Source organism: Dreissena polymorpha, chromosome 14 (genome assembly GCF_020536995.1).
Source record: "Dreissena polymorpha isolate Duluth1 chromosome 14, UMN_Dpol_1.0, whole genome shotgun sequence".
Classification (NCBI taxonomy): domain Eukaryota; kingdom Metazoa; phylum Mollusca; class Bivalvia; order Myida; family Dreissenidae; genus Dreissena; species Dreissena polymorpha.
Window position 1 is genome coordinate 44,839,515 of NC_068368.1, and position 21,628 is coordinate 44,861,142.

The 21,628-nt window shown below is 34.0% G+C and overlaps 2 protein-coding genes across 2 annotated transcripts in view; both read left to right on the forward strand.

Moving 5' to 3' along the window:
* LOC127858366 (zeta-crystallin-like) overlaps positions 1-21,628 on the forward strand; it is a 306,504-nt gene that overhangs the window by 158,180 nt on the left and 126,696 nt on the right. The gene's annotated exons all lie outside the window — the stretch shown is intronic.
* Positions 7,402-9,130, forward strand: LOC127858371 (uncharacterized). Its single transcript, XM_052395454.1, has 4 exons — positions 7,402-7,578; positions 7,737-7,845; positions 8,119-8,312; positions 8,613-9,130. Exons 1-4 carry the CDS (start codon positions 7,478-7,480, stop codon positions 8,848-8,850), a joined length of 642 nt encoding a protein of 213 aa, XP_052251414.1. The 5' UTR covers positions 7,402-7,477; the 3' UTR covers positions 8,851-9,130.

Below are 21,628 nucleotides of genomic sequence, written 5' to 3' on the forward strand. Positions count from 1 at the left end.
TTACTTAGGCCTAAGCACAGTCCCCTGGCCTGACATCGACTCACAACTTACAACAATGGTTAAGATATCACGACAACGACCCACAAGGTGAATGTACAGCCCAAACTCAATTAAAAATAACTACTCCAATTACATCCAAATATATACCGATGGAAGCAAAAATGACGAACAACAAGAAGCCGGCGCCGCGTATGAAACGCAAGATAACCTACACAGTCAGCGAGATGCTTTATCGATCTATGTCAAATTTGCCTCTTTGATGTCGGTGAATGTTTATTGATGAAATCGTAGTGCAGTTACCGAATGTCTCTAAGGCAGCGCAGTAAAACTACTTAAAATCATGCTTTAAGGGTCCCCTTGTTCTAAATGATTCAATTGGGGCTCTAAATTAAAGTATTTGTGTAAGATATTCGTACTGTGTTGGCGATTCGTACTGTGTTGGATATACGTCGGATTTGCGTGAGGAACATCATATAATTGAAAATAACATTAATATGAAATTCAAATCATATTTAAAGATCCCATCGTTAATATCACAAATAAATGAATCGAGACAATTTCAAACCAGAGAAATTAATATCGGCGACATTACTTTGTCTTGTTTAAAAAACATATCAATTCGAATAATTAGCTTTACAAATGCTAACAATGCTATAGAATAGTATTTAATATAAAAATACACACGTGTCTGCACAACGGATATGATAAGAATTTCATATATTACGGTTTACATCTGACAATGTAGTCCCACATTAAATTTGAACGGCTTGAGAAAGAGGCTTTTATCATATGCGTTGATTTTGAACTCACTATTGAACATGAATTAGACAACTTTAAATATAAAACTGAAAATACAACTAGAGCTCGGAATATAGTCTTAGAATGAATAAATTGCTATAACCTTAAAGATTCCTTCTAACAACATCACTGGTAAAAAACGTGTCTAACACTAAGTTTGAATGAACCCATACTCATTTGTGTGGCATGACGTTTATAATACTTTTGTAAAATAACTACGGGAAATATCCCAACATATAATTACAACACTTGACATAGAGTTAGAAGAAATGGGAGCAAGTAATATAGTTGTACGATATCAATTTAACTGTAGAGTTTGAGGTTTAAACATCTTAGAGTTTTCAAGATTTGATCCGGAGGACAAATTGTTGGTACACAATTGATTAAATGGCAAGACTTTAAAAAGAAAGCCCAATTTATGGTTAAAGACCATTTATGATATGTTCCTACCCCTGAAGTTTCCAGCCGATACCTCTTCTAATTTAAAAAACATTATTCAAATTTAAGCGTAAAATTAACAAAGTAATGCACATCCCTTAAGTAAGATCTATTACGATTTTCAGGTTGTAATGACTCTAAGGCGAATGTTTATTTGTATTATAATAAGAACCAAAAAACCGTCATGAACAGCGTTTATAGCATTTCTTCAACTATTGTCATCTCCGCTACTCCTCCATCCACGTTCCAGTTGCATTTTGGAATGTCCAGTTTGACGAAGATTTTAGAAAGTTCTTGCGCTATTTAGCCCTTTTCTACATATATTTGCAAACAGAAATCCCCGTAAGTGGTTTGCAGAGCTCTGTGCAAATGAAACAAAACATGATTTTCAAATTGCGTATAATCGGCTCCAAATACGTCAATTGTATAGGATTCTGGCGGATAACAACATTTAAAAATACTTTCGGCGCTGAATAGACCACTGGGACTACTTTTGTTACAGAAGACATTTGAGACAAAATGTAGGTTATGATTGAAAAGCAGGGGAATATTTTCTGCAATGCTCTTTATATATGGAATGCAGTCGAGCAGCATGGAATTGTATGGGAACAAATTTTATCGGTGATTATTTGCCTCCATTAAATGCTGGATTTCTGCGGGGGAGGCTGTTCGAATTTCGGCAGAATAATCGCACAATGACATAATGTGTTGAAGACTGCCTCGCACTGTATGGTTGATGACGCAAATATAATGTAACTGAAACATATAATGTATTGTTTATAGGACCATACTTACTTTTTAACACGATATCAACGATAATTATCTGATCGAGATAAATAAAATGGGCCACCGTGTTTGTACCTGTGGATTAAATTGTTTGTCCACAAGAAAATGAAAGCCATTTTCACTTATTCGTCAATGAAAACAGCATCAGGTGAAATAAAGCCTTTTATATGATATTGGATTAAATATGATGGAAGGGCTTGTCCACTGATGCCCTATATTATTGATGAAAAGCGTTAAGAACGCATAAATGATTTTTCGATGTCGAGTTATGATTACCGATAAGCAAACACATAACCAATAAACGAATTTGTAATATGTGGCGTGTTCTGAGACTTTTGGGTCTAATTCGGCAAGCCTCATTCCGAGAAAACGACGTTTGAAATGACGTCGTGCAATTTGCGACGAAATTCAGATCAATTTACTCTAGTTTGTCCAATGTTAGCGTGAAAAGTATTTAAACAACATTAATTTCAACTGACCCAGATTTTAACGATGTAAATTCAAAATGAATTGGTTGCGTTTGACCTATCAACAATTTCTTTTATATGGATTACTCCCCTTTTACATTCGTAGGCCATTCAGTAATTGATAAAATTTCAACCTTGGACGATTATCGATACACATTTCGATAATATATGTATCGTTTCAGTGTGGATTTTACTGGTTTTCGATAAAGGTAAGTGTTAGTTTTTGAAACGCGAGACTGTTTCATGTGACCTGATTTTAAATGTTAAAAAATTAATGGAAAACCTGACAATTAAACAAACCGGAAACGAAAACGAACAAAATGGCTACCGTGACCTTCTTTGACATTTGTTTGTTTACATTAACACAAAATGTAGAATTTTCGGTCGAATATTAATCTTTTGAAATGGCAGACAGTCAATTATCATGTGCTAGTTGTAGCACTGTACCGCCTGAACTTACCTGCCATCAAGACCCAGACTTTCACGAAGAGTTAGAATTAGTTGGTGAACTGTACTTTGACAATAATGAAAATGACGGTTCTGATGATTGTGACTCTTGTTCTGATATTGATAATGATTGCAACGAAAATGTTAACTCTTTGAATGAAAGTATTTATTTAGATACAGAAGGCATAAAGCAACAATCTTTTAAAATAAATGGCTGTGGTTTTGAGGGTTATGGAGGTTTCGTTAAATGACAAGTTCGGTAAATTGATTTTATTGAACAGAACAGAACAGAATTTTTATTTTGACTTAAGCATAACAAGCTTATCGTCATATACAAATACATGATAATGTTACAGACATGCGTGATGAATATAAATAATAACATTGTATAAATTACATTCATCAATTCATAAATCACTCATCACTGGAGAGTGAGAGTGCTCTAATTGCAAGTTATAATGTGACATGGAATACATATAAAACCATAACCACATTTGATACATCCATGGTTAACAAACAACATGTACCAAGCAAAGTACCCTCAATTGTTAGTATAAGCTATAGTTCTTCTTAACATTCATGTGATAATAAACAAAGTGTTATCTCTTTTTTTGAAACATGATATACAATAGATGGCTAACTTTCTAAGTGTCGTTTTCTTACTACTATTAAGGAGTTTAATAAATTTGAACATACTAGGTCGCTTGTAATAGAATTCTGGGATATATTTGATTCTTTCTTCTAGGTATAACGGACATATTAGTATGAAATGGTACTCATCTTCGATATCGTTACAGCTACACAAGGGGCATATTCTTTCGTTCCTGTCAATATTATGATGTCTGCCTGTTTCAATTAACAATTTATGAGATGAGAGACGCATTTTGGCAATAATCCTTCTATGTTTTTTGTTTTCAATTAAATCTAAATACGATGACCTTTCGAATGCAGGTTTCAATTCTTTATACATATATAACGATGTTGACGAATCAATGTTAGTCCTCCATTCAGCTACATACTGATCTCGCAATCTTATTTTTAATAAAGGGATGAATTTGTCGATATTAATAGATTCTGGGAATAACCATACATCTCCAAATCCTGAATGGTTAAGTATATCGCGAACTTTTGATGACCAATTCACTGTATTATTTCTTTGAACAATTTCCGATCTTTGCATATTTATAACAGTGTGTAAAATACAGTTACTTTGTTTTGTTTGATATAGTTTTAGAAAATATTTAACAATTCTTAAATAGCGTCCAATGATTAGAGGGAAACGACCGACTTCCGCATACAATGACAATGAATTAGTTGACATCTTTACATTTAATAATCTTTTACAGAATTTTCTGTGAACACGTTCAATATTATCGGCAGTTATAAACCCCCATACTTCACAATTATAATTCAAAATTGACGCAACATATGAATCGAATAACTTGAACATGATATTTATTGGGACTACCATCTCTTTTGTTATAGAAAACAATCTATTCATTGCTCTTGACGCTTTACCATACAAGGTGTTTGTGGCTGGTATGTATGATCCGCCACTAGATAAGACAATACCTAAATAGTTAAAGTTACTAACTATTTCAATTTCATTGCCTTTGAATGTCCATTTATAATTTTTGTTCAAGACACCACCCTTTCGAAAAACCATTATCTTTGTTTTATCAATATTTACAGTTAAGTTCCACTTATTACAATAAATTTCTAGGTTGTCTAAAGATTGCTGTAAGCCTTCTTTGGTTTCGGAGAAAATAACTGCATCGTCCGCAAATAGGAGTAGATAAACCGATAATTGATCAAGTGTTATACCAGCGTTTAAACCGTTTTGAAGACTGAATTCTATATCATTCACAAAAAGTGAGAACATGATCGGCGATGTTATTTCCCCTTGCAATAGTTCAACGTTGCTACTAAATAAGTCAGAAAGGGAACTCATGTGTTTAACTTGCAGTTTCACCTCATTGTACATCGAACGAATAATAGCCATTAGCTTGCCATCAACTCCTGATCGAATCATTTTGTACCAGAGCTGCCCCCTATTTATGACGTCATATGCTTTCCGGTAATCGATATAGCAACAAAAGAGTTTATGTTTATTATGCAGCTGTTTTTCGATTAAGGCATTGAGAATAAAAATTGCGTCGGCTGTTTTATAGAGGAGGTATACCTACAACGAGGTGTTAATGACACCTATTATCGGCTTACAATAACATTAGGGGCATTTATTTGCAAACTGTGGATTAATTTTGATGTACATTGATTGAGTTGTTTGACACTAATTAAATTATCTGTTTAAATGTACGGACTTGATTTTATCAAATTAGAGATGTTTGCAAAGTGTTATTATTAATTATCCAGGCTTGCAACCTATTAATATTCTAATCGATGGAGGTAAATTATATATTAAGGTCATGATCGTTTTGTATTTTATATATGTTTTTAAACAATTAGTTGATAAAAACCTTAATTAAAGCGTATCAGTTAAAAAAAATTATAATAATGTGGCTCTTACAAGAGGTGGCCTCCACGTGGCAAGAGCTGGGCAACATATTCATTATGTTGGCAAACTACCTCATGTTTATATAATGGTTAAGTTTCGGTGGTTTAAAATACTAAGATCAAATATGTTTGTTTCGTATATAAATAAATTTCAAGCTTCTTTTTCCTACAATCAGTTCTGCACATAAGGTATTATTCTTAAAATAATATGGATATGTATGTTTAGATCGTGAACATGCTTTAACACTGGTGGCCGAGTTTTTACATACACGACCAGTAACTTTCAAACTGCAAATAAATGCCCCTAATGTTTTTGTAAGCCGATAATAGGTGTCATTAACACCTCGTTGTAGGTATACCTCCTCTATAAAATCAATTTACCGAAACCTCCACGGCTTTTACTCTATAAATCAATTTACCGAACTTGTCATTTACCGAAACCTCCAGCACCCGTACCCGTCTGTACTCAAACAAACCATGCAGCTCAGTTGTAAACTGGGGTACTCTTATTTCGTACAGGCTTTCTTGTTTGGAAAAATCAAAACAGGAACTTGATTTGATTGTAAAATACCAAATTTTCAATCATACGCTGAGTGGACCAGTAACAGTTGGATTAAAAAGAAAAGCAGTGGATAGAAAACGGCAAAGGCAGAATTTTTACTTTGCTGGGCAAGTAGTTTGTCGCAATACATTTGCTTTCGCTCATGGTGTGTCTAAAAACACAATTATTTTGATTGGTAGCTCCATTGATGTAAACAGTCTTGAAGCCAGAGTACATGGAAATAACAAGAAACTGCCTGGTAACATCACAGAAGAAGAGAAACAAATTAAATTAGAAAATTATCAAAAACATTTAGAGAAAGTAAAATGCCAGAGAGATCATTACAGGGAGCAATGTGAGAGGACAAAGCTTGAGTTTGATCAATTTTCAGATGCAAATAAAAAAAGAGGTATTTTACAAAAGTGATTAGTCAAGTTTATGCTAAAAAAGTGATTACAATTATGTTTTTGCTTGTATTTAAAATGTCATTTTGATAAACAAAAATGTTACTTATAGATTTCCAAGATGTTATATGAATAAATTAAAACAAAATTGTAAATACAATTATAAAGGCATGTTCACTTAGTGTTAATGGTATATTTTTTATATAATTAGCTAGGTTTGATATTAAACATATCTATCAATATATTTTAATACTTTTAATACTTTTGACATGTTAGCAGTGGTTTAACAATACATTTTATTAACAAATGTAATTAACAATTGTGTGCAAAGCCAAAATAGTAATGATTTTTTTTTTAAACTTCATACTCATAACAGGACAAAGATCAAAAGCCACAGATGCCACGGTCCACTACAGCTTCGACTACAGCCAACAGGTGTTCTATCCTCAACAGGCACAGACAGTGGGTCCGATGTACTTTAAAACTCCTCGAAAATGTCAATGCTTTGGGGTGTGCTGTGAGTCTTCAAGTAAATAAAAATAATGCATGGTTAAATTTTCAGAAAATTGTTATGTATATAAAATGTAACTTGTAAAAAATTGTTGTGATCTATAATATATAACAAATTTAAATTGTTATTTATATTTATTTAGATTTAAGATTATTAGCACATACAAATATATAACACATGAGACAAAGAATGTATCACAGATTTCAAAGAGTTATCTAGGTTTATTTAAAATGCCAATTTAAAAGCATCAAATAAAACGTTGTTGCTGTATGCATACTTTTAACAATATGGAAGTTCTATAACTAAAGTAGGTTCATATGAGCATGGATGCTAAGGACCTATGGATAACCCATTAAGCTGAAAGCTTATTTACAATGGGGTCCAACAATGGGGTTTATATATTTTTACTTATAATGTCCCAGTAAGACATGTATATGTGCTATTATTTATACATTGCCAATTTGGTGTGAAAAAAGCCACATTTGGGTTGATTTTTACAGGAACGCAGATATTTTATCTCGTTGATGAGGCCTTTCAGTCCGTTGGAAAAGGGGCCAATAGTGTGACCTCAATGCTGCACCACCACTTTAGCCATCTTGGTTATGGAGAGAGGAATGTGGTCCTTCATATGGACAACTGTTCGGGGCAAAACAAGAATAACGCGGTCATAGGGTAAATATTTTGATTTGTATTAGTTAAAAATAGATTTACTACAATTTGCTAAGAAGGTTATTTAATAAATATTTTCATGCTAAGAATTCATAAATGATTTAATTTTAGTTTTGAAAAGACAGAATAAACTGTTGCTTATTTTATATCTTTGTTTACAGGTACGGCATGTGGCGGGTTCTTACAGGCCTGCACGACTCTATTGAGTTCAGCACCATGGAGGCCGGTCATACCAAATTTAGCCCAGACTGGCACTTTGGATTGTGGAAGGTATTAAATTGATGTTTTAAGTTTGCAAGAATAAAGAATCAATTATATTTAATTATCAATACACATTTCATTTATTATACGTTGGCATATTTATTATTATATCTGAAAATACTGCAGCACCATTATATGGAAAGTAGTGTTAAGAACACAGGAGGGAAGCCCATATTTTTTTTATTTAATAGCATATATAAAAAAAACAAATGGGCTTCCCTCCTGTGGTTAAGAAATGTTGTTGTAGGCAATACATTAAATTTTGCTTTCATATACTTAAAGGTGCGTTGGAGGAACACCACTGTCAACACCTTGGAAGATGTTGTGGAGACAGTCAGGCTATCATCCCGCAATGGGCACAACATTCCCCACCTTGTACAAGATCCGGAGAATCCTGTCCAGTTTTACAACTGGACAGAATTATTGAAACCAGTATTCAAGCCAATACCAAATCTGCTGTCATACCACCACTTCAGGTTTTCATTTATTGTTATTTTTCCACATATTTAAAACATTTCATGCTACAGGTATAAGTCAATACACTGTTTGTACACAATGATATCAGAAAAACGCTTAGATAAAAAAGTTCAGTACAGGCAGTCATGTGTTGTTCGATTGTTATTTTTATTTCAAAAGCAATTATATAACATGAAAAAGATAATAAAACATACATATTTTCTAAAAAATTATAAAATAATTTAACAGCATTATAGTTAGGTTCCAGTTTCTAAATTTATAACATGAAATCTAAGTTTGTGTATTTGTTTAAAATTCAGAATGACCTCTGACAAGCCAGGCATAGTGTATGTGAGGCGATATGCTTCGGATGCTGAGGAGGCTGTGAAGATCCTGAAGAAAGATTCTTTCGTTCTGAATGGAATGCCCCCCCAACTGGAGCCACTTGACTTGTCTGCAGAACGCCAGTGGTACCTTCATGACGAAATCGCGCCACTCTGTAACTCATTATGTGCCAGTACCTGTACACGGCCAGATGTACCGAAGCCGACGAAATAACAATGATTTTAAAATAGTTCCCCTGTTTTAGATTGTTCATGTTGTTTATGTATATAATGTATGGTAACCATGGAAACCTGACCATACCTCATTGTCAACTTCAACAACATTAGTATGTTTTTGTAAAACTCTTACAATGACTCAATACCAGGTGAAATGAAATATAATGCAGTGTGACAAGTAATATAATTGAATTTAAAATTTAATAGTTGTGTATATAAACTGAAAACATTAATTTAATGTAAATATTTATGTTAAGTCTCTTAGTCTTGGCTCTATTTTTCATGCAGTATGTAATATAGTATAAATGTAACAGTATGAAATTGTTGATTGCATTTGATAACTAAAGAGTGTAGTATTATTGCTATGTTTAATGTAGAAGATGGTAATTATAACTGATATTCATATTGTATACTGTTGCCATGGTTACAACAAAATAATTATGTGTATATCATGTATTAATTTAAAAGTCTTTAATTAATGAACAATGTCTCATGTAAAATATAATTGTTATTGGAACAGTTTAAAGAAGAATTTTCAATTTTAATACGTCATGGTTCGCATATTAAATCTTAGCAAGTGTATTCTATGTAATTCAATTTCGGTTAGAGTCTGTGATCAATAGAACAAATTAATAGATAGAACATGTATACAATTAATTGATTCGTGTATTAAGTAACAGTTCTTTGATATATGTATATTACTTTCTTGCATTTTAAGGTGTGAGGAAATGCTTTGAACTGATTTTGTAAAAAAAAATCAATTATTTTGAAATTTTTGCAAATGGTTGCTATGGTAACCGAAATTTGTTTCGTAATGGTCTTATAAATTTACATTAATTTAATATTATAAGTTTTGTCCTTGTAAAAGGACAGTGAGTGAGTGATTTTCCTCTGCAATTATAAATCTATTGAACCATAATGCAATTGACATGAAAATAAATGAACAGAATGACAAATTTCGTGTGTTGATGGGTATTTTTACGGTCATATTTTTAACATTAAAAAGAAGAATATGGCAAAATCTATATTTTTTCTGTGTTAACTATACATTGAGGCTTCTAAAAATGTTAATAACTCAATTTCGCCCATATACCCCATTTTGACCAAAAATCTCAGAACGAGCCACATATTTCCAATTGTCAGAAGTATTTTAGTTTGTTTTAAAACATAGAACCGCCTGTTTGTCGTCGACCTCGCCTCTCGGAAAATCAGGTCCATGGCTGTTGGTAAAACGTATTTAAAATAGAACAGAAAGTCATTTGTAAATAAGTGTATGTATTTGAATGGCAAAATTCGATGAGTGTTAGCCAATGGTATTCCCTCTTTTAAAGCATGTCTTTATTTCTAGCAAGGAGCATGGTTTCCAAGAAAAGACAGTAACCGCACATATAACATAGCAAACCCTTATTTTTTTTTCTTTTTCATAAAATATCTTCCTTAAAGTGATATTATGGGCATCTTACAGTTTATAGGTGTCTATCGCAACCGTTGTTTATTTTTGGTATTTTCACTCCATATACACTTATATTTGTTAATGCAGCATCAACATACTAAAACAATATCCCGGAAAGAAAAAAATAATGCATTTGAATATCAACCGTACTTTCGTTTGACAACTGATCATGCATGTACGATGTGAACCTAAATTTAGTTTTAGTGCAGATTATTTCATACGACACAAAGACACAATTTTGTTTTACGGATCATTTCGGCTTAGAGGACTGGGTGATATATATATATATATATATATATATATATATATATATATATATATATATATTATAATATATATCTAATAATGTAGCATATAGCTCGAAAAAGACCTTATATACTTCAACATAAACACACTGTTATCAAACTTCAACATGCTGTCAGGTGGTTGGTTCACGCGCTTCTTACCTATGCGACCCGGGTCCAACCACCCTTCCCGGAAGAAAGTGAGTTTGATTGGTGGTCAATATACCGGACAAGTGGGCTTTCCTGCTGGTATTCAGGCGCCTTCTCCTGAACATTTACAGACTAATTATTAAATTATGAATGATTGTTCTTTAAATAAAACCCAGATATATAGAACTCTCACTCGTTTAAATATTTGTTCTTACAAAACTATGTGAAACTTAATAAATATATGCTCATACGTTTCCTACAATGTATGACAACATGTTAATGTTTTTTTTTCATATATATGTGTGTTTAATCTTAATCTATATTGAATGCGTTTTATCGTATGCGCGTTATATTGTAGTTAATATACGGTTAACATATTTTAACAAGTGTAATATACAATACAATTTAATAATGATGTCATCTATATCCAGCAAATAATATAAACAAATCACCGTTTACATTCATAAACAGAAATTCTCGGGTGTAGGCTGTTCGTTTTACCACGGAATAAACAACGTTGGTATTGAATCGGAAGTCACCAATAACGAATGCGATACTGGAATAAGGTGACAGTTTGAATTACCTACGTGTATTCCGACTTCTCTACACAGCACAAAACCACACAATAATTGAGTTTTTCAGTTGAAAGTAAATGGCTGCTTTATTTCAAATTTATCGGCAAAACACAAGTGTACGAATGTAATAGACAAAATACACAAAAACACAACAAAAACACACATAAATATATTTAGGGTCACAGCCTTTGAACGTTGAATGCACACACTGTTGTAAGGAGTCCACATCTTATAACGCAAACCCGATTGTTATGAATGCAAACCTTATAATTTAAACCAGGTTTTAAGGGGTCCAAACATTATAGTCCAAACCTGGTTGCTAGGAGTTCAAACATTATTATGCAAACCAGGTTGTAAGGAGTCCAAACCTGATATTTGGCTCAGAGTCACAGCCAAAACATGTGTTCATAAAGATAAGACATGCGTAACAAAAATATAGATAGGCATTCTAGTCAAAGATACAATATAGAATTATATACTATTATAGACTTGTTTGAGTACCTGAAAATAATCTGAAACTAAATGAAAACTTATGGTATGCAATTTTTTGTTTTTGCATATAAAAGATTAATTTATATTTACAAAATAATCTGGTTACTGTTATCTGTAATTACAAACCTTAAAATCAACATGACACGCACCGTCTGTGAGAAGCAACTTAACATATATTATTATATGATTTATTTTAAGACGACACGCGGTTTGAATTCTTTAGCCAATAAGGATCAAATGTATTGGATATTATGCAATAGTCATTGGTATAGCAACTTTTTTTAAAAGCAGTTCTGGAATATGTTCACAAGATGTACATATATATATGTGCTTTAACGCGAACTAGAAAGAACGCAACATATAATTTGCTTATTACATAAATATTGCAGAAAAACCAGTAGATGATATTCTGTATTGGCTATGAAATGAAAATCGTGGCGTGTTAGAATTCATAAAACGTCACAAAATGTTAAGATTATTTATACTTGTTAAATTAATGTTTGACAATGCCTACTGTCTATGTATGATATCCAAGAGAGATATATCATTCTTATTTAAAATGTTCGAGACATCATTATTATCAGGTGTTGTAGTCGCATTTATTGACGATTCATGAGTCGCATTGAAATTCGATTAATGATTTCATTACTTATTGCGCGAACGAATCTTTCATATGCTTTCTTTTCAACGTTATCATCATCCTCATTATCGTCTTGGACACCACCAATGCCACGATAAGACCAAGCAGATACGGCATCATAATAAAAAATATCATTGTTACGCTTCCGGTCTAATATTCGGAATCGTTTCACTGCAACATTCTTCAGCGTATCCAGTTCCTGTTTAGTGGCTATGTATTCCTCAAGTGTGATTCGTTTAAAAGGGAAAACGTCGAAAGAGGCACAACCGAATTCCAACTTACTATCAACTGTCTGGATACATGCAGATAGTGTGTTCACAAGTTTGCTTAATTCGGATGGAAGAAATGTCCTACAGTAGATATTTAAATACTTAAATGATTGAGGTAGCTGTATGTCGATATAGTTGTTCAAGTATATTGAAAGCGTTTCCAGATGTGTGAGCGATGATAGTGACTGCGACATATATTTATACTAAACTGATTCACATTCAAATATCCACAATAATCACAAAGACTCAGGCTCTTGATATTCAGTCGATGGAGAGCCTCCCACAGACCGGGCTTGTTTTTATTCACAACAATACTAAGCGTTTCGAGATGTCTGAGCGATGATAGTGACTGCGACATCGACTCTACATGATCCACGTTTAAAACTCCAAACTTAGCACTCAAACTCAGGCTCTTGATATTCATACCATAGAGAGCATTCCACAGACCGAGACTGTTTTCAATCACGCCAATGCTAAGCGTTTCGGGATGTGTGGGCGATTATAGTGACTGCGGCATCGACTCTACATGATCCACGTTTAAAACCCCAAACTTAGCACCCAGGCTCTTGATATTCAGACCATGGAGAGCATTCCACAGACCGGGCGTGTTTTCAATCACGCCAATACTAAGCGTTTCGAGTTGTGTGAGCGATGATAGTGACTGCAACATCGACTCTACACGATCCACGTTTAAAACTCCAAACTTAGCACTCAGACTTAGGCTCTTGATATTCAGACCATGGAGAGCATTCCACAGACCGGGAGTTTCATCATTCATTGCAATACAAAGCGTTTCTAGATGTGTGAGCGATGGCAGAGACCGCGACGACGACTCTGCGTGATTCATGTACCAACCTCCAAATCTGTCAGTCGGTCTAATGCTCTTTATATTCAGACCATTGAAAGTCTGGAACCACATATGATCGGTAAGGTAATCATTGACTTCAAAACTAAGCGTTTCCAGCTCTTTGAGCGATGATAGTGATTGCGTAATCGACTCTACAATCACGCTCGTAGCTCTATAGTCAAGACGTAGACTCAGGCTCTTGATATTCAGACCATGGAGAGCAACACACAGACTAGGTGCCCCAGCGTTAATACGCATGTTTAATATATTCTTGGAACAGTTTAATGTCGCGTTGACCGTTGTATATGACTCCTCTGAATCTGCATCCTCTATACATGACAATATGTCACATCCGTTCAAATTACACTTCACGTCATGATGGAGTGTCAGCAGTGTGCTGAACAGACTACGCACCCAGGTGGACGAACACGTGACACGGGCTAATTCAATGTATTTTATGCAGAGCAGTATTGGAGGAGGGTCTGAACACTGGGCTTGATTTAGAACAAGCCACACCGGAAGTTTTCATGAGACCAAACTCGAAGAATTTGTAAACAGTCAATTAAATTTATAAAAGTTACGAGACTATTAACTACTATATCAATGGTTATAAGTGGCTCCCGTTGGAAACATTTTTGATTTTGAAACTTTAAATTGATTGACCTTACAAAAAAACATTACATTGTACATCGGGTTTATATCGTTCAACTTTATAAATAGTATCTCTCTTACAGGCGTTTCTCGTTTGATTTATTGTTTAACAGTCACATAAACAACCAAGCTATGTAAAATGGATCTTTTACACCCAATGTTGCTGCTTCTTCCTGTATTTGCACGATGGTGATATGATATATTAACTTTATGTTGCTATATTCTTGAATCTGTTTGTAAAAAGAAGGAATATAGTTGACACTTGTTCGTAATTTCATATCATCGTGCCTTAAAAGGTTGTAACTCTGTTGCTCTGGTCTCCTTCATACCATTGAGTAATCAAATGGTAATTAAATTAAATGCGTTTTAATTCCCTCATTCCCTAATTCCCGGAGTACATTTTTGTAGTTCCTAAGCCGACAATGACCAATGAAGCCTAAGTGGGCGTAGCTTTCGATTATTTGTCAATTGTTACATAATCAGTGTGCATGATCAAGGGGTTTACACACGGGCTGAACAGAACGTATACACACCATTGAGTCCTTGATTTTCGCAAAAAATCAAATTATTGCAATTTATTTTCAAATATTTAGTCATAAAAGACAGTTTTTCTTGCATTTTGTGCCGATATCTTAAGATTCAAGAATAACTCATTGAATGCGACTGAAATCGGTGCCGAAATTTCACGTTGCGTGCAGCATAACCGTATACATAAATGTGTCACACATCGATTGTTTGGCCATGAACACTGGCTTATTAAATAAAGTAATTCTGATGTATCTTATATTGCCATACGCAGCATACAAAACTGTCTTGTATACACTAGTTGAAATTCTTAACACAATTTGTTTTAACAAGTTATTTGAAGAAAAGCACAACACACCGGTGTGTTTACATCCATTAACTCCAATTGTGAACCACACATAGTCACGTGATTATGCACCCTTTAATATTTTATTTTGGGTGCTTGACACAACCAACAAAGGTTCAAATTTAACGCATTCTTAAGGTGATATATTTTTTATTTATCTCCTCGTTGTTCTTAGTCAAGAGGACACATTTGATTTGTGATAAGGACGAACATATTTTATTATTCATTTTTATTGAAGTTTGTTTCTTTCAATCAGTTGGCGGGGCGGTGTCTTCAAGAGAGTTTGTGTAGAAATGGAAAGATGTAAGATTAAGGCAGTGAATAGATTGTGAAAAAAACATTTTTAACGACTGTATTTTTTCCTCCTTAACATGAATTTCAATTCAAACTTATAACTGTTAACGTAGTGTTTTCACCAAGGTCATGTTGTGTTTTCACCAATAATATTTCCATATCGGAGTTAACCACTATTATGGTCCGTTTTTCTTTCACATGCTGATTAAATCGGGTGGCATTACCTCCTATTATGTTGAAATGCAAGATCGCATATTAACATAATAAGTCCGTTCTAAGAAAGCACACCGTATGTTTGATTTGACGCAAATGCAATTATTAATTTGCACAAGGCTACACGCAAATATTGTGCCACATGATGCCAAGTAAATTTTTATGTATTCCGTGATTAAAAATTGGACCTTCAGTCTTCAAAAGAGAATATAGCTTATCAATATTTCCGACTCATTGTCAGATCTTCCGCGAGACGCCGGTCGCCGTGCTGTTCGAGAGGTCAGACGAGAACCAGGATGAGTTCCTGACACAGGCCGAGTTCAGAACGTTCTTTCAGTCCTTTGATATGGACGGTATGTTTAACATGCGCAAGTTAGTTTAAAACTATTCATTTATGCTCAATTTGCATCGAAAGCCTTTGGAATAATTAACCGCTTTCGAGTCCGTTTACTGGATAGAACCAGTACTTTGTGACTTTGAGTTTGAGAGAGATCGAAAGAGCACACCCACAATTGGGATCGAACCCGTGAACTCCCGGTCGATAGGCGAACATCATCTTCATTTCGCCACGACGACGTTATATGTGCATATTGAAAAGTACGGCGAGCATTAAAGAGCTTAAATTGTATTTGATTTAAATCCGAAGAACAAAACAATGCCCACATGAAGTAAAAAGTATAAACAAATGTTTGTTCAAGTAATGTGCATGTTCAATTTTCTTTAATAAAAGGAGCTTAGAGCTGTAAACACTTCAATCGTATTAGTTTTACTGCGAACATTTGAGGGATACTGCCCATTAAATTATGTGACATTTCATTATTTGTTATATTATTATTATAATTATTTATATATTTATTTATTTACTTGAAATCCATCTTATCGACGGCTGTGAGTTTGATTCTGGCTGGGCTCATACCGACTTTTCCCTGCAGTCGGACGCCGACTGTTTGTGTCGGTATATCGACGACAACGGCGACCACTACATCACCGACGCCGACATGGATAAGCTGTTCGGCCGTACAACGGAAATGGTTCGAATGGCCTAAGGCGCAGTTGGTCGTCATAGGCTCAGGTAGTACTTAATAGTACCCCGGGTACTCTTAAGTATACTACAATGAACCCCGGGTACTCTTAAGTATACTACAATGAAGCCCGGGTACGGAAATACACTTTCAAACTCGGAAATACTCCGCAGTACTTATTAGTTTATTATCCGTACATCTGGTAGTATATTTAAGCGTACCTTGGGTGACTTTTAAGTAGACGTGAGCCGACAATTACCAATCGAGCGTAAGACAGCTAACGAATTAACCCGGCGGGACACATGAACTTAGAGGCTAACGACCTCGTGGTTTCAGTAATGCCTATCCGAGCCAAAAATGTTTTGACCGATATCGTTAACTTTATTATGGAATCATATGTACACAAAAACATTAACACTGGCTTACAGAAACTCATACATATACAACGTAAAGTATCGTCTCTAATTAGCCGGCGCAGTCCGTACAAGCTAATCAGGGACGAAACCTTCCACCCTGACCAGATGTTCTTGTGAAGAGACTTCGTTACAACGAACAATTCAACAAAACGGCAAGTGTTGCCCCCTGACTAGCCGGTGCTAACTGCATAATGCTAATCTTAAACGATACTTGACGCACATGCGTTAAGCCCGGTTTTTACAGAGACTGGCTCAATAGAAATGTCAGAAAGCATATTGTTTATGATAATTTTCTGTTTAACGAAGATTTCATTAGTAACCTCATAGGAAATAAAGTGCTGACAAACAAGACAGATTAGGACTATTGGTTACTTGAAGCTGTAGAGTCACAATATGTGTAACCGTCAGTCGAACGTACATATACTATTTAGGTTTATTTGAAATTTAACTCCTTAAGATACTGTTGCTATTAAACTAGTGTTCAAAAAAGCTTTATGACTTACTAGTAATTGAATCGTGGTGCATTCTTTATAACAATGACACATGTTCATAATTATTGTTTATTGATAACGTATCTCCTAGTGTTGTGTACTTTTGAAAATGTGTTCTATTTTAGCTGACAACAAGCTTTCTCTGCATGAAGCAATAGTGTTAAGATTGATTACCAATTTAAATTTACATATTTTACAACTTTATAAATCTTGTTGACATATCACTTAGAAGCTGAGTGTATAACCCAATCTCTCACTAAACTGTTAATGACATATATAAGTGCACACCTTTGTAGTCAACATTTTAGTCATCGGTTACTAATAAATTGGACAAGATACATACATACAAATTCATTCTTAATTTTTATCTTCAAACTTTGATGAATATCTCGTTAAATGAATTGGTTTCTAAAATTTAACTTGTTCAAGATGGCCATGCATATCAGCATATTTTTCGGAATTTTGATTCAAACTGTGGTGCGTTTGATAATATTTAATTAATGAAAGAGAAAACACCAGTTTAATAGTAATATATTTAATTTAATTGTTTGATTTGTTTTTTAATTGAAAATGCGGAAACTGAAAAGATTAGAAGTACATTTTTTCTTCGCATTCAATTTTTCTAGATGAAAGAACTGCTTGTGTTGAATCCAGTTGTGCCCTGTGGCAAGTAGAACAACAACAACATCATTAACAGCAGCAACAGCAAAAACAACATGGTGATGCCACTAAGATGACATCTTTCGCGGAAGCCTGCGTTGTTAAAAATAGTTGGCATAGCTTTACATACAAATAAAAGATATTCACCTATGTGTTTTTGGAGTCAAGGTTTATTTAACGTTATGGCGCGAACTAATCAATTAAGCTGAATCAATGTGTCTCAATGCCGAACTTTCAGCAATCATAACATAAATAATCTTTAAAATGAAATTAACCGATCTAAATAGGGAAAAAAGAAACTCACAAAATATATTTCGAAAGAATACTAACAATAGAGCTTGATTGACTAGTATACAAAATAAATTATGCACAAATAAGCGGTCTGGTTCCGATCACATCTATGTACTACACTATTAACAAACGTATATTTTAGCAACATTTTATAATCAAAGCGCTGAGGGTACTGTATGTATTCGCAATTGCATAATCTTAATAATCTTACACGCAACTCATTAAAAAAAATAGATTTTAGCTTTCTTAATCGCAAGTTCGAAATCAAAACAAACGATTGAAATTTATGTGTGTCTTAACGCAACTGTCGAGATGTATGTGCTCTGTTTATTTTTCAGGTTAATCATTATGTTATAGAGATAACTAACACACAATAACAACTACATGTCCCTTTTTGACGTTCTGAAAACATAAAAAATATAAGGAAAATGGTATAATGAGAACCAAATTTGAAAGAAAATTTGCAATCACAATCATACTAAATGAATATTGCTGGAATATTGAATGCCTAACACACTAAGAATATAATTTCACGACAATGGCAATTCTCTGACCTAAACTTTTGATATTTGACACCATATAATTATTCAACATATACAATTAGATTATTGATGAAAATAAATAAAAAATAAATCTGCGATCAATACTTATTACTCACGAATTAGGTAGTCATAAAGCCAGCCATGTTTACCAATACTTTATTGTTGATGCATTATTTGTTCCCTAGTAGTTACCGCAGTGTCAACCAGTCTCTGACCTTAATATTGGTAAAAAATACTTTTCGGCGTGGCTGGTTTACCCAGCTTTTCACCTCAATATACTCGAATATGTCATAAGCTGATTCCAGATAGATCCCTTAACGTTCACACAGCGTAACGGATGTAGCACTGTTCAGTTTAAGGCATTCTAGATTACTATATGCATGTTGAAACGACACATAGACACAAATTGTTGCCCAATTACAATTACGCGTTAAAATCCATCATGCCGAATTTCATGGTCTGTACTCGGCAACTAAATCATCAGGGCAAGACATACTTGACTATCGATAAACACATTTTTTTAGCTTTAAATATGAGAACACAAAAGCTATTAGTATCAGAGGAAAAGTGTTTAATTATCTAACCACAAATGTTTGTCGTACTCGGTCAGTACGTATGGAAATCGTCCCTGAACGCCTGGAAAGGCTTCCCTTATTTGCCGGTTTGATATATTTGCTATTTCGAATACAATTCCATATCAAAAAGCTTTGTGCAAAAATGTGCCATTTATAATTCGCAATGAGATTTTTAAGGTTCCGCGTCATGCGAAAATGGGTCTTATGCCATATGCGCCAATAATATATATTGCCCACCCAGCATGCGCATCTCTCAGTCTGGTCAGGAGATACATTATGAGACCATAACACATTGAGTGATTCCATGGCGGACAGCAACGCCTCTGACCAGACTAGGCAAATGCATAGTTAAGGCTTGAGCTATGCTGGCCGAAACGCGACATAAGACTTATTTTCGCATGACGCGGCTAGGAAAGTGTGATTTGAATGTGTCAAAAAAAATGCATGTTTATCAAATATTAACATACGATATAGTCTGCTCGCGAATAAATAAAATGAAAAAAAAAAGCCATGTTTGGACGCATATGATGTAAACTCCTGTATTATAACTTTTATCTACTTACACTAATGTGTGGTTTGACTATAATAACACACATTTCATGCGGTAAATATGCAACTAACAAGTGGCCAAAAAACACGATTTAAACTTTTGTTTTCAATTTAATTATTTTGAAGCGTAAATTACAAACTTTATTTCAAGTCAGCATTTACGCCGAATTTCTTTTTAAACGATATTTCTTGTTTTATTTAGTAGTTTTCTATATTCGGATTTAAAGATTATAAATCATTTTTGTCGTTGTCTGTAGTATACCTGCATTGGTGAACTCATGTCCAACGTTTTCTAAATTGAGAACTAGGACTATAAACAAACTTAACATTATACTATAGCGTTGTTGCATGCCATAATCTTTGAAAAGGTCCTTTAAACCTAGTAATTTAGCTCGATTGAATCGAAAGCCTAAGGCTATTTATAATTAAAACCATTTCCTGGGTGAAACCAATACTTGGTGTCTTTTGGGGGAGATCTAAAGAACATTCCCAAAGTGGGGATCAAACCCGTGACCGCCCGGTCGCTAGAACACCATGTCCATTACGCCACAGCGACTGTCAGGTCGAATTTACTGCTGCGAATAGCGTGTTGATATGCTGCATCAAAAATAAAAGTTGTCCATTGCACGCCAAGAATGCGCCAACATTACATTTTGCGCGTGCTAAAAAGGACGTCTACATGTCGATCGCCGAACATTTCTGCACGCTTAACGTTCGACCCGGGCTCGACTAGCTTATCTACTGCACATAACCGTTCGTTGACCCAATGAGGACTTCTATAATACAAGAACTCATGCGACGACCCAATTAATTTAGCGAAAATAATAGAATCACGTTGCATTCTACTGAAACGTGCTGAACTTATGATATGGTAACTAAATGGATATTAAATTTATATAAGAGCTGGGGTATTAAGTCTTGTCAACTCCTTTTTATGTATATTAGGTGCAAACATATTAAATAATTTACATGTTCGACAAGGTTTCGTAAATTTACTTTATTTCAGTATTATTAATTATTAGGTAATGTAATTATAATATCAGGTGTCGTGCTATGCTTATTGTAATACTTTTTATATTACAAATTTTCACGTTCCCGATAAAGTATTTTTTTTCTTTCCACCTGCATATAACATGGACTTTTCTGACTTTCATTTAAAAGAATCCCAATAAATAAAGGTCCTAAAACACAATTCTGTAAATTTACCACAATTTACAGAATTCCATTACAACAAAGCACCCTATGCAAAACCATAAGTGAGTGGCTTTCCAAAGTAAAGAACTCTATACACACATGTCTGTTTTAACATAATGTATTGTTAATACTTATAGTTTAGAAATTGTGTTGTAATTTGAAGAAATATTTACTGAGATTAAATATGTTTGTTTCACCTTTTTCGAATTCGTCACAGTCATTATCTCCTTTATTTAATTGACGCAGAATCCTTGATTATAAAAAGATAATTCAAGTTCTTAATAATAATCGACCTTT